This window comes from Mauremys mutica, chromosome 24 (genome assembly GCF_020497125.1).
Source record: "Mauremys mutica isolate MM-2020 ecotype Southern chromosome 24, ASM2049712v1, whole genome shotgun sequence".
Lineage (NCBI taxonomy): Eukaryota > Metazoa > Chordata > Testudines > Geoemydidae > Mauremys > Mauremys mutica.
This window is the reverse complement of record NC_059095.1, coordinates 10,412,077-10,424,521: the sequence shown is the minus strand read 5'-3', so window position 1 is coordinate 10,424,521 and position 12,445 is coordinate 10,412,077. Positions and strand designations below refer to the sequence as shown.

At 43.6% G+C, this 12,445-nt stretch overlaps 1 protein-coding gene across 7 annotated transcripts in view; it reads left to right on the top strand.

Annotated features, from left to right (window-relative positions):
• Positions 1-11,556, top strand: part of DOT1L (DOT1 like histone lysine methyltransferase) — a 129,009-nt gene extending 117,453 nt beyond the window's left edge. For all 7 annotated transcript variants that reach the window (XM_044998678.1, XM_044998676.1, XM_044998674.1 and 4 more), the window contains one exon: positions 3,265-11,556. Coding sequence is in view for 1 of the 7 variants with exons in the window: in XM_044998679.1 (XP_044854614.1) it covers positions 3,265-3,272 (8 nt within the window). In the remaining 6 variants the exon portion in view is untranslated. The remainder of the gene's footprint in view (positions 1-3,264) is intronic.
• The last annotated feature ends 889 nt before the right edge of the window (positions 11,557-12,445 follow it).

The following is a 12,445-nucleotide window of genomic DNA, read 5'->3' as shown; positions in this document are numbered from 1 at the left end:
CTGAGCTTGGAAGCGGGGTGGGAACAGGTTCTTTGACATAGAGAGAGAGCCCAATAAAATTTGGAGAGCAGGTAATCTCAAGGCAGAGAGGGGAGACACCGAAGCGCCTCAGTTTTGGGAGTCAGGATTTCTTGACACACTGAGTGCTCACGATGGTAACTCATCTGATATCCAGGAACGTTGTGTTCAGGCTGGGGTAGCAGCAATTACCAGTTTACATTATTTGAAGCAACATTTCCTGCAGTATCATGGCTTGAATACTTTAAAAAATGTGCCGCTTTGAGAGCGTGAGAAAAATTAGGACGAGAAGCTGATTGTTCATATTTTCCAAGCATCTGTCTTGATGGACAGCCCCGCAGGGGTTTGCTGCCTATTCAGCGTTTTGCGCTCCCTTCAGGTTGGCATGTCATTACCCTGCATGCTGGTAGCGTGGTGGTGTTTTTGTGGCATCATACCAAATTTGCTCTATATGGCTAACAAAGGAGAACTCAAGGTCATAGGCTACAACCTTTTTTCCCCCCCCTTGGAAACAACTGAATAAGAATGATCAGTGGAGGGCTGCAGATAATGTGAGCCTAAGCAGAGTGAGAATGGAGTTACAAAAGCAGCCTGGTGACTCGTGTCTGCCTCATAGTGGCAACCTGATCTAATCATTCTCTGTATAATCAGCCTTTGATTATAATTTGAATTAGATAAGAATAAAGCAGGAAGTCTGTTCCCCGTCCCTGATAGGTAAAGCACTAACAGATTGCGTCGGCCATCGGGCTGTTGCTTGCCTTGGTAGTCTTTGGCTTGCTAGATTGCCTGTGCTAGGTTAAAAGAACGAGGAGCACTTGTGGCACCTTACAGACTAACACATGTATTTGGGCATAAGCTTTCGTGGGCTAAAGCCCACTTCATCAGATGCCTGCAATGGAAAATACAGTAGGGGGAGAGACACAGACAGACAGACACACACACACACACACACACACACACACACACACACCCCATCTCTCTCCAATGAAAAGATGGGTGTTGCCATACCAACTCTAATTAGACTAATCAATTAAGGTGGGCTATTAGCAACAGGAGAAAAAAGGCACTGAATTTAGCTGTATGAAGTGGAAATCCATCAACTTCATGGAAAAAACTCATATGAAATGGGCCATCCTGATTATCACTATAAAAGTTTTTTTTCTCCTGCTGATAATAGCCCATCTTAATTGATTAGTCTTGTTAGAGTTGGTATGGCAACCCCCATTTTTTCATGTTCTGTGTGTTTATATATATATGTGTGTGTGTGTGTATATGTATATATGTATATATATAATCTTCCTCCTGTATTTTCCACTGCAGGCATCTGATGAAGTGGGCTTTAGCCCATGAAAGCTTATGGCCAAATAAATTTGTTAGTCTCTAAGGTGCCACGAGGACTTTTTTTGCTGATACAGACTAACATGGCTACCACTCTGAAACCTGTCACTATGCTAGGTTAGTTAGTGGAATACCCTGTGCTAAAATCTAGCCCAAGCTAAGTAATGAATGAGGCTGTGGAAGAGAGAAAAACCTCTGAAGGTGTGTGCACGCATGCATGTCAGCCAAGCAAGTGTTAAAGAATCTTTCAGAGCAGCTTCAGAATAATATGCACTATTAGAAAGTCACATATTGTCATTATGCAAACCTTTGCTTTTATAATGCCGTTCAGGATTGCATAGTTAAGCCTGTGGTTCAGAAGCACATCCACTAGAGGGTAACACCCTTTGCCTTTTGTGGCATTTGACTAAATTACAGGACACCTCAGATTCTTGTCAAACACTTTGTACGTAAATAGTGTATTCACCGTCAAATTGTTCTCCAAATGTGATCAAATCCTCACAACACCCACATGACATAGGTAAGTTACCTCCAGATTTGCAGATGGGGGAAGCTGAAGGAGAGAGGTCGAGTAACTTGCCGAGAGCTGCAGCAGTTGGTGTCGGCATAAGATGTAAACAGTCATGAAATATAAAGTGGAATAGGGTGGTGGCTGGAAAATAGGCTGGAGGAAACAGGGGGGCTGTGGATGGAAACTTGAATTTGGAGAGGGAGGGGTATGAATAGAATGGGAAGGATTTTTTATTAATATTTTTTCATTGGAAAATGCCAGTTTGTCAAAATTGAAACTTTTTGCAGGAAGGCGTTGGTTTAGACAAAGCTGTCATCTGGAAGGTGTCTCAGGTTGCAAGGGAAGAGGCCCACTCCCCAGAATAGTCATCTAGACAGGGCACTCACCTCGGATGTGGGAGATCTGAGTTCAGGCAGGGTCTTGAACCTGTCTCCCACACCCCAGGTAACTTTCCTATCCACAGGGTCATCGGGTGTGGGGGAGGCTTTCTCTGTTTTTTGGGAAAGCTTTCAAAAGGTCTTAGTTTCGTTCTGCTGCAGAACAAAACCAAATGGCAGAACCTCAGCGCTTTTCACTGAAGGGAATTCTTGTATTTGGGCCAGTCTAGATGTGATTGTGGCTAAGTTTTTTTGGGTCCTTTGTTTAAATCTGCATGATGTGGGTGCAGGCACTGTGAAAACACCTTATTTTTATTAAGCAAACCACACCTGAAATTGGGACTCCTTGGTGCACTGTACAAATTCATTAGATAGTTCCTGCCCCAAAGTGCTTCCAATCTAAATGACAAGACATTTAGGGGAGGGGAAGAGGCAGCACCAGAGAGGAGCAGTGTGTCTCCGTTATAAACACAGAAGCTAGATGTAGAGCAAAGGTCTCGGAACCCTGGCACTGGATTTGACGCATGGAGGTGCCTAGGCCAGCAGACGGTGAAAGTTCAATGCAGACTAACATCTAAGCCCCCGATTCATCACGGTACTTAAGCATAGTCCTGCTCCAAAGTCCATCACTGAAGCCAATGGAAAGGCTCCAATTGACTTCCAACGGGCTTTGGATCAGACTCCATATGCCTGATTTAAACACATGAATAATCTCGTTATCTTCAATAGGACTACTTGTGTGTTTACCTTGTTGAACTGGAGCCTAAATCTAGGAACACGGGATCAAATTTCCTTATTGCACAGCCCAAGAAGGGTTGGGGTGTGATGGAAGAGACCTGTTGGGTTGTCATCTGTCTCTAATTTTGACTGATATTCACACATGGATTGTTCTCCTTTCTGGCCCTGTTGATCCTGGCTAACAGAAGGTCTAAGAACTATATAGTAAATGACATTTCTGGCACACACTTGATTTGATGCATCTAATTTAGATGGTTCTCTTCCTCTCCTCCTGTCCCACAGGTAACTAGGATTTCTACCTCAACCCAATGTGACCTATGCAAGGACAACGTGGACCAACTTCACTCAGCTTCCACTGAAAGGTGCTCGCCTGGCCTGGCAGGGGTTTCTACTCTCTTACTACTGGACAAAGTAAACAAACAAAAGACCTAAATAACAGAGAAAAGAATATTCTACTGTGAATCGGAGTTGAAAAAAAACTGCAAAGGAAAATGCTTAAAAAAAAAAGCTCCAGTTTGTATTGTCGATAGTTTAGATAAAGTATTTATCTTTTTTTTTAAATGAAAACAATTTTGGCTTATTTTATTCCATCTAAAGTCATAAAAAACCACAACTCATTGAAACCATTCTCTGAATAATAAAGGACTGGCACACCAGCAGAGATGTAAAGAGCCTCCTCTCGGTGCTATTTCATCCGTCAGAACTGTGCCTCTCTAGTTCAAATCCTTGGTGCTGAATTTGAGGGTTGACCAATGCCAAGCCCAGTTCTCAGAAAGGTCTGCTTTTATTTATTCAACTCACTCTGTTCATATACCAAAGTCCATTGGTTTACAGCAAAGCAGGAGCTACAGAGAATGGCAGTCTTTGGTTTTGGGTGGTTGTTTCTTTTTATTTTTAACAGAGCTTATGGCTCAGTTATCAGGCGTTGAATATTGTTTATTACAAACAAGAATGCAATACTCCCCTCTGGAATGGCAGCTAGATTACCTGTGCAAACTCAGCTGGTTCAGACACTTGGAACAGAAGAAGCATAACTTAAGTCTAGTCCTGTTAGACTACTTCACTGGGCCCATTAAAACCTCTGGTGGCGCTCAAGTCACTGTGAATTTCAGTAACTAGACTGTTAACTTGTTTTGGGGTGTCATTTGGCATATGAACAGGGTGCATAATCACTGGTGTTGGTCAGGCCCTTTTTAACAATATTGGGAAGATTGAAAACCGAGCTTCTATGCTGGGGCAGATAGCAGCAGATTTTCTCAGCTTGTTGTTTTTGTTGAAGTACAATGTATTTTGTTAGTAAGGTTTTGATACTTGATTCCGAAATGGCTCAGCCTTGTACATTTTATTGACTTCTAAGTGCATTCGCTTTTGTATTTCTTTGCTTTGAATAGGTTTAAATGGTAGTTCACAAAAACACCACAATCTAGCGTAACTTGCTGCCACACTATCAAACTGGTGCATTTTGAATTGTATTGTGACTTGGTGTTCTGTGTACAGAAAGTGTCGCTCCGAGCAGTGACCGTATTTTATAGACGTGATGAAAATTTATAAATTTCATAAACTTTATTCAGTTTATTTTTTAGGTTGTGTGATGCACAGTAAACTTGTAAACAGATGTTTTTATTTATTCAAGAGCACAAAATGGGGAGGAGGACCCAATCTGCTGCATAGACTGGACCAAGCGCCAATAAAGGAAACCACAGTAACAGAAGGGGAATCGCTACAGCAGAGTGACTAGATTCAGAGCACAATGATGCTAAAGTGAACCCCTTGCTGGCCTAAGTTCTGTCTGGGGAGATTCGGTCGTATTGCACCAGAGGCACTTGGTGACCTTCATTCCATTCCAGCGAGGTTAATAGCTCTCTAATTAGTCTCTAAACTCCAGCAAGCAGCCATTCACTATCGAGTTGAGCTCTCCCTTACCAACTCCCTAGTGTGGTTTCCCTTTGTCACAAACTGCTGGGCTTCGTGAATCAGCTGCCTAATTGCACTTGGAGCAGGCCAAATATCTCTTCACACTCTCTTGCGCTGTGCTTCCGCGGCTGGTTTGATCTGTGTCTCCGTGAGGACTGTGCTGGTTCTTGTGTCCAAAGAAGCTGGTGGAGATGTTCTCCTACTTTCCTATTCTCACCAGCTCCCTCCTCTTCCTGCGGGAGTGAATTTGTCCTGGAAAGGTGCAGTATCCTGATTAACAATGCCCCCTTCACTGTGTTTCAAATTGGCTGCTTCCCTCTAGACCATGTAGCGGGCAGTGGCATAGAAGTTAACAAGCTCGGTTACCCTATCCACTCCCAAGTGTCTCGGCCTCTCCAAAAGGTGCCCCCCGTGTGCCGAAACTATTAATGTAACTTTGCCTTATTATTGATCACTAAGGGGACTGATCCTTATTCCTAATCTCCAGGAATATTTTTAATCATTTTCTGGCTTGTGCATGGGAGCGGAGAGGGAGGAGGTGATGCATCCAGCTGGATTCCTAGCCGCAGGGAGAGAACCTAGAGAAAGCAAAGTAATGCTCAGGGAGTGGCAGCTGAGAAACATCCAGTAGCTTCTAGTGGAAGCCGTAAACAGTTGTGTCCTGGAATCCAGGAAAACACGTCACCCAGTTATTGTTCCGCTGTGAATTGGGCAACTCCAGCCTGATCCAGATCTTTGGGCAACTGAAAGGTGCAGGGCCTTCTCAGCAGTTTTAATCCCAATTAAAGGCAACACAATGCAGACTCGGATCCTTGGAGGATTTAAAAAAAAAAAAAAGGTAGGTAGTGAAATAGTGTGAACAGCTGCTCAAGGGCCCTAGATTTGCCCCTCTGTATGCCTCAGTTACGCCGATTGAGGCTCATCAACATCCCTGATTTAAGAGATGGGCAGGAAATGCATGAACTCACTTGAGCCAGTCTGCTTTCACCAGATAACGAATTCCCATCCTGGCCAGGTGCAAGGGGAGCAAGACCTGGGGCACCTCCTAGCCATTACCCTCTTAAAGCACATGGCCTCTGCAGCACTGTTCTGCTAAAGGGTTTAATGAGAACCTTTGTTGTATTGTGAGTTTCAAACATGCTTCTGAGGGCAGTTATCCCTGCAGGGATTCCAGAGCTTCTCTGCCTTTGTTAGCTTCTTCCTTTAAATCTGACTGTTGCAGCCTTCTGTGTTCTGTGCACGGTGCTTGCTTGTGGATTTCGTCTTCCCAGTAATCTCAGCTGAGTTGGACTTCGGGGTAAGTGTCAGGCAGACTGATCCTGATTCAGGGCAGAGAAATGGGGCAGGCAAGGCTATGGAATTCTGTTGCTTCTCACCAAAAGGCCCCTTTTTCTCTGTGTCGGACCCTGGGAACTTCCACTTTTCCATGGAGAAATTGGGAAATCGATTTTTAAAGTTTTGGGGAGTCACGTGATGCACTGGGGTCAGGCAAGAGACCTGGGTCTTACTCCCTGCCCTTTCACTTACTCACTGTAATCTTGGGCAAGTTGGTTCAGCATCTCCGTTTCCCCATCTGTAAAACTGGGAGGATACTTGCTTTGCTTCATAAAGTGCTTTGAGATCTGTGGGTGAAAAGCTCCTTGTAAGCGTGAAGCATTATTAATAAAGATCTAATCTGCGTAGCTGGAAACTTATGGATATTTGTGACCTTAGCAAGAAAGCTCAGTGCCAGAGATGTGAGACTTGTTCTCAGTAACCTGAGGTGGTACTTTATTTATTTAATATTATTTAAGCCAAAATGTGAAGTGCAGGAATGGAATTCTTTCTGGTTTACACTTTCCTACACCCGGCCCAGTCATTCTACTACTGTCACAAATGTCCTTCTCAGCCGCATTGCTGCTGCTGGCAGCGGGGACTCATAATGAAGCTAAAATGCATTTTGTAGCATCTGCATCACCAAAAAATTGAACTTCCTGAGTATGTTGAGCTGAGCCTGTGTGGCCCTTTGTGAAACAGCGAGGTGGGGGGTAGATGTTTGCAGATGCAGAGACAAGTTGTTGGATTCTTCCCTTTTTTGGCGGTGTGTATCTGCTCCAGTTGTCTGGTTTGCCTTTCCCAGCCCCCGGACAACCTCTTGGAGTGTCAGAAAGTTGGGAGAGCTCCCAAAGCATTAAACTTAAATTTGCTGTTTTCTGTGGATTAGTCATTCAGTCAGAATTCTGATATGGGACAGTGGTGGGTGAGGAGTCCAGAAAATAGGCTTTGCCTTGTGTACGTGAGGGCTGCATTGGAGTGGGACTGGAAACCTGGCTGTTGACACGGTTGACCTCTGTCAAATCAGTTTCTGCCTGTATTTCCTCATCTCTAAAATGGGGATAATGGCACTTGGCTGCTTTTTGTAAAGTGCATTGATCTTCCTGGGGAGGGTCATAAGTGCTAGATACTAAATCTCGTCATTCATTTAAGTGCAGGTTGCAGGAGTGATGGTTTCCCCAATTACTTGGGGAAACTATCGGGCAGCAAATTGGGGGGGAAGGGGAGGAGAAAGTGGGTTTAAAGTGGACTTGGTTAAGGGTTTGTATGGGGGATCCCATAGCCTTCCATTTAAAAAAAATACTGAGACAATGATACGTGCAGCTCTTTAAAGCTTCCCATATGTGTGAACATCGGAGATGATCCATTGAGCGTGCCCTTTCTCCTTGAGAGAGGTGTTCCTGTTTGCAGGGCCACTCCCCTGCCTGTTTCCTCCCAGTTTGTTTATAATCTGGACTGTCAGCTCATTGGAAGCAGGAATTAAAGCCATCCCACTTAGAACTGCGCGCTCAAAGAATTCAAACCTAGGTGAACTATGGTGGTAGCACTGAGGGCCGCTGGCCATTGCTCAGGACCCCTTGTGCTAGGTGATATGAGAGCGAGCACCTCCCCCAAAGCACAATCTAAGTCTGAGATGGCAGGTGGCTATAACAGGCAGGAGCACAAGGAGACAATGAGACTTTCCAGTTGTCTCAATTGTTATTGCTCCCTTTACTGTGGGAATAAAGATCTGTTAGAACACAAAGGGCATTCACCCAATTGGGAACTGGCTTTGTGAGCAGGCTCAGCAGAGAGGCCAAGAATTGGAGTGGGCCATGTAGGCTGAATTCCCCTCTATAATGGTTGTGCAGGTAAGTGCGTTGACTAGGGGTGGGGGAATCTTGTCCAATGGCTGCTTTTGCTGTCACACGAGGTGTGCTTTCTGCTTGCTGCTCGCTTCTGAAGTGATTGTGCCCATCACTGGCCTGTGGATAGACGAGCTTTAAAGCTCCCGTCCATGCCATCCTGTCACACTTTCCCACCGCCAAAATCACATGGCTTTATTTTTAAATTGGCCCAGTTATTAAGGTGCCAGAGCCTGTTTTAATCTACTCACGTTTGCTGCAGAGCAGTGAGTGACTCTGAACTCATTGATTTGGGTATTGGAGAAGGTCCGCTGAACTAACAGATTTCAAGCCCGTTGTTCGAGGAGTGAAATCAAGCAATTACATTGCACCTTTAATCTAAAGATTCCAAAGTTCAAGCAGTTGCTTCAAATTTGCTTGGCTGTTTTTAGGCTGGTAAGTTAAGCTACAACTCGGGCCATGCAAACCTTTAGCTAGGTGTAGCTTGCAGTAGCCCATGTGCCTTATCCTGCTGAGGGATGGATGGATGGATTTCCTCTCATTTCTTCTGAGGGGTGTTGCTTGAATACTGCAATACTATTTTTAATCTCTTGGCTGTGAAAGTTTGTGTCTACATGTAGGATGAAGTAATTTTGCTTATGGGGAAAATGATCTAATGTAATGTGCCTCAGAAGATTGATTTTTAAGCTCAGAAATGGAGCTAAAAATGGATGGAGAGGCAGGGAAAAGAATGTCATTTAGTCCCAATCCTCCCTCCCTCATTCCCCTTTATATTGGAGCTGATAAAATGATGACAAACGGAGGGTAGAAGGAGCGGTAGCTGTTTGAGAAATGGAGGCAAGTTTTATTCCTATCTTGGGTGATTCAATCCTTTATTGGTAGCTGGGTTTAGTTAAATAAAGATTTCCTCTACATGGATCTTTCATCCCTCCCTTCCCTTTCTGGAGAAACTGCCCATAGCTCTAGTTAAATAGGTGATAGGGTGGGACATAGGCAACTGCTACACTTTCACCTCTGGAGATCTAGGTTCAAATCCTGTTTGGATTGTGCATTAAAGTAAATTGGGTTTCAACGCTGTTTGTTCCCAGTATCCTGCCATTCTGCTGAGAGTCCTAGGACTGGTATAGCTGGAGTGTGTCAGGGCCGGAAACTGCATTAACCACGCTGCGTCAGGGACAATTTGCAATGCCTGCCATATGCCACTGTGTCTACTTAGGTCTCACTAATGTGAGCGGTCGTTTGTGGGAACACAGTCGCTTCCAGTTGTTTTCTTAAAAAGTCCAACATGTGCTTCCCTTCTTGCAAAGTTCATTCGTGGAGCCCAGTTCTTTGTGACATCTAGGGAGATTCAGATGATTTCCAAGGCTGTTTGTAAGATGAATTCAGGGTCCAATCCCTCTCTCTGGAGTCAGCCAGGCAAATTTTAACATTGACTTCAGTGAGAGCAGGATTGCTCCCGTGGTGTAGCTGGAGGGATGGATGAAGTAACTTCAGCACTAAGTGTGTGGTGTTTTTCTGTTATGTCCCGGTCCTGCAAACACTGACTCCCGTACCAGGAGTATCTCACTGGTAGTAAATGCTATGCCCCCAAGGAAGTGTTGGCAGGACCAGACTCTTAAACTGCTAGTGTCTCAGCACTCTTCTTATTTATATATAGCTATAATACACACACACACCAGGCTGCACCCAACCTTTCCCATGGTTGCTGGAATGGTGGAGGGAGATGTCAAGAGCTGGGGCTTGCTGCAGTCTCCCATAAGCTGCTGTTTTAGGGACACATTTTCCTCCCACTGACTAGACTTCAGGCCTACAATAAAAGCCACCCTCCACCCCATTCTGAAGATGGTGCTATTTTCCTCCCCAGTGACTATCGATACACTTGACAGTTTTCTTCACTGACCGGGGAGTGGCCTTATCCACTAGTCTAACCGGGATTGCTAAATAACTTCAGTCACAGGTGCTGTTCCCCGAAGAGCGCTAATTAGCTTTCGAACTCTGTACTAGCTGCGAGGGCTCCTTTAGGAATTTATTGACCACATCTAGTCAGTTTGCCTTCTGTACTGACAGCAAACCTTTGTACACCAGAGCTTGGAAGCATGAAAACTTTTACGCCCTTTTTCCTTAGAGAGAGTTCTCCTAATTAATACTCGTAGGTTGTTGCTGTTAATAATTCTGCTTCTCTTGTTTAGCCTGAGCCAAAAGCATTAAGAGCACTGGTAGCGTGGAAGGATGATTGCTTTCTAATAAGAAATGGAAACTGTACAGTGGAAAGTAAAACATTAATCTATTTAAATCACAGTTTGGGGAGAAATTAGTGTTTTTGTGAACTATCTCTAGAGCACTGAAGAAAATCACAATAGATGAGGTTTTTTAAGTACAAATTTAGTCAGTGTAAAAGTATCTGATTTTTTTGTTATTTCAAATTCCCTTCCCCATTCCCCTGAACAATTCCATAGATGACCCTTGTTTTTCACGAATGAGTTGGACTTACCTTTTTCATTAAATTTTGTGCCATATTTTATTTATCTGTTATGCATTATAAATATCTATTTAGACTGAATATTGCAATACCAGATGCTGTTGTTGTGGAACTTCAGGGCATAAACTCAATACTAAAACTGAAAATATCCCTCCAGTATATTTAGCGCTTGTGACTGTCTAAAAGTCTTTTTGGTTTTCATGCTTTGATTTCAATATTAAAGATGAGCTAAGCACTTCCTAAAGGTCTGAAGATGCTAATGCTGAAGTTCTCTCAAGTTTGACCCTGTAATTCTAAGGTACATCCGGTTGCTTTTCTGGTGCAGTGGAATTGTCCTTTGGAAAGGTGATTTTTCAGGCATTGTTAAAGAGAAGGCAGAATGGCCTAATCCAGCCTGTTTGGCTCCACCCTCCTGCCCCCCAATATAAATTCGTGAAGTGGTCAGTTTTAAATTAAAAACCAATTCTTTAGGTCTCTGTTCTTTGTAAGAAAGCCTTTTAGGAGTGGGAGTCTGCCCTTGCTGGGTGGGACTGGACAGAGGAATGCAAATGAAGTTGCTGTTGCTCAGGAATTGATTAGGAAAACTTTTAACTACTAATAAAAATCCATTTTTCAATGGATTTAAAACAAAAAAACCCCCCATTTTCTTGCTTAGAACATATGATATGGGATGTTTCCTAATGAATAGGAATTAGTTTATACATTTTAGCCTATGAAATTGAATTATTTAAAATTCAAACTTCCCCTAATTTATCTTTCTGGTTTTTTTTATACTGGTATGTTGCCCTCTCATTCTTCCATAGAACTAGTGTGAATTCTTCTGGTGTGTATATATGTATGTAATAGTATATATATATATATATATATATATATTTTCCACCCACCCTTCTAATTTTCCACAATGCAAGAGTTAGTTTTTTTCTCCCCTCCCTTCCACTTTAATTTCTTGTCTTTTACCTTGATTTGTAATTGAAACAATGCTTTGAAGTTTTGTCTTTATATTAAAATGTATGTATTTTAATACATTGTACTGTGGTGGTGCTTCAGTACTTGAGCAGACCAGTTTTTTCCTTCCTTTACATTTCAAATGAGGATTGCCTTCTGTCTCCTCCACAGCACGAGTGCAAAGCTCCCCTTCAATACTCCCCGGGTGCTAGAGCAGTGGACCCACAAGACTCCTGTATTTTTTCACTGTTGCTGAGTGTATCAACTTGGGCAACTGACCTGACTCTAGCTGTAACAGTAGAATATTCACTGTGAGCCTCCATACCCCTATCAAGCACTGCATGATCTTCTGAGGAGCTAGCAACTGAAAATCACATTACAAAAAGCTTTCCCCTGACTCTTGCTAAGCAACTAAGTGACTTGGTTGCTCAACTTAGTTTAGCTTCCCTTAAATTCCTGGGTTTAAACTCTCCTGCCTGGAGCGGAAGTGATGGTTTAAAAACATTTGCTAAATTGGTATCTTGCAGCAGAGACACAAGCCCTCCCCATTCAAAGCATTCACATGCTTCACTGAATCGGGATGGACTTCAGGCTGGGCTTACGTGAGGATCTTATAGGGTCACAGCAACACACTGAGCAGGTGCCCTATTCTTAGACACGTTCTCTGGAGTCCTTCCTTTGCAAGGCTTCTCTACAGCGAGTCAGGCCCCAGGAGCAGAAGAGAATTCAGTAGCCTTGGACCTGTAGGGGGGATAATAGTGGCTGGCCCATTGGGCTTATTAGCTGCTCCTGCTATGGCAGGGGTTCTCAAAGTGGGGGTTGTGAGCTGTCAGCCTCCATCCCCAAACCCTCCTTTGCCTCCAGCATTTATAATGGTGTTAAATTAAAAACACTTTATTAGGGGGGGTCGCACTCAGAGGCTTGCTCTGTGAAACGGGTCACTGCTACAAACGTTTGAGAACCACTG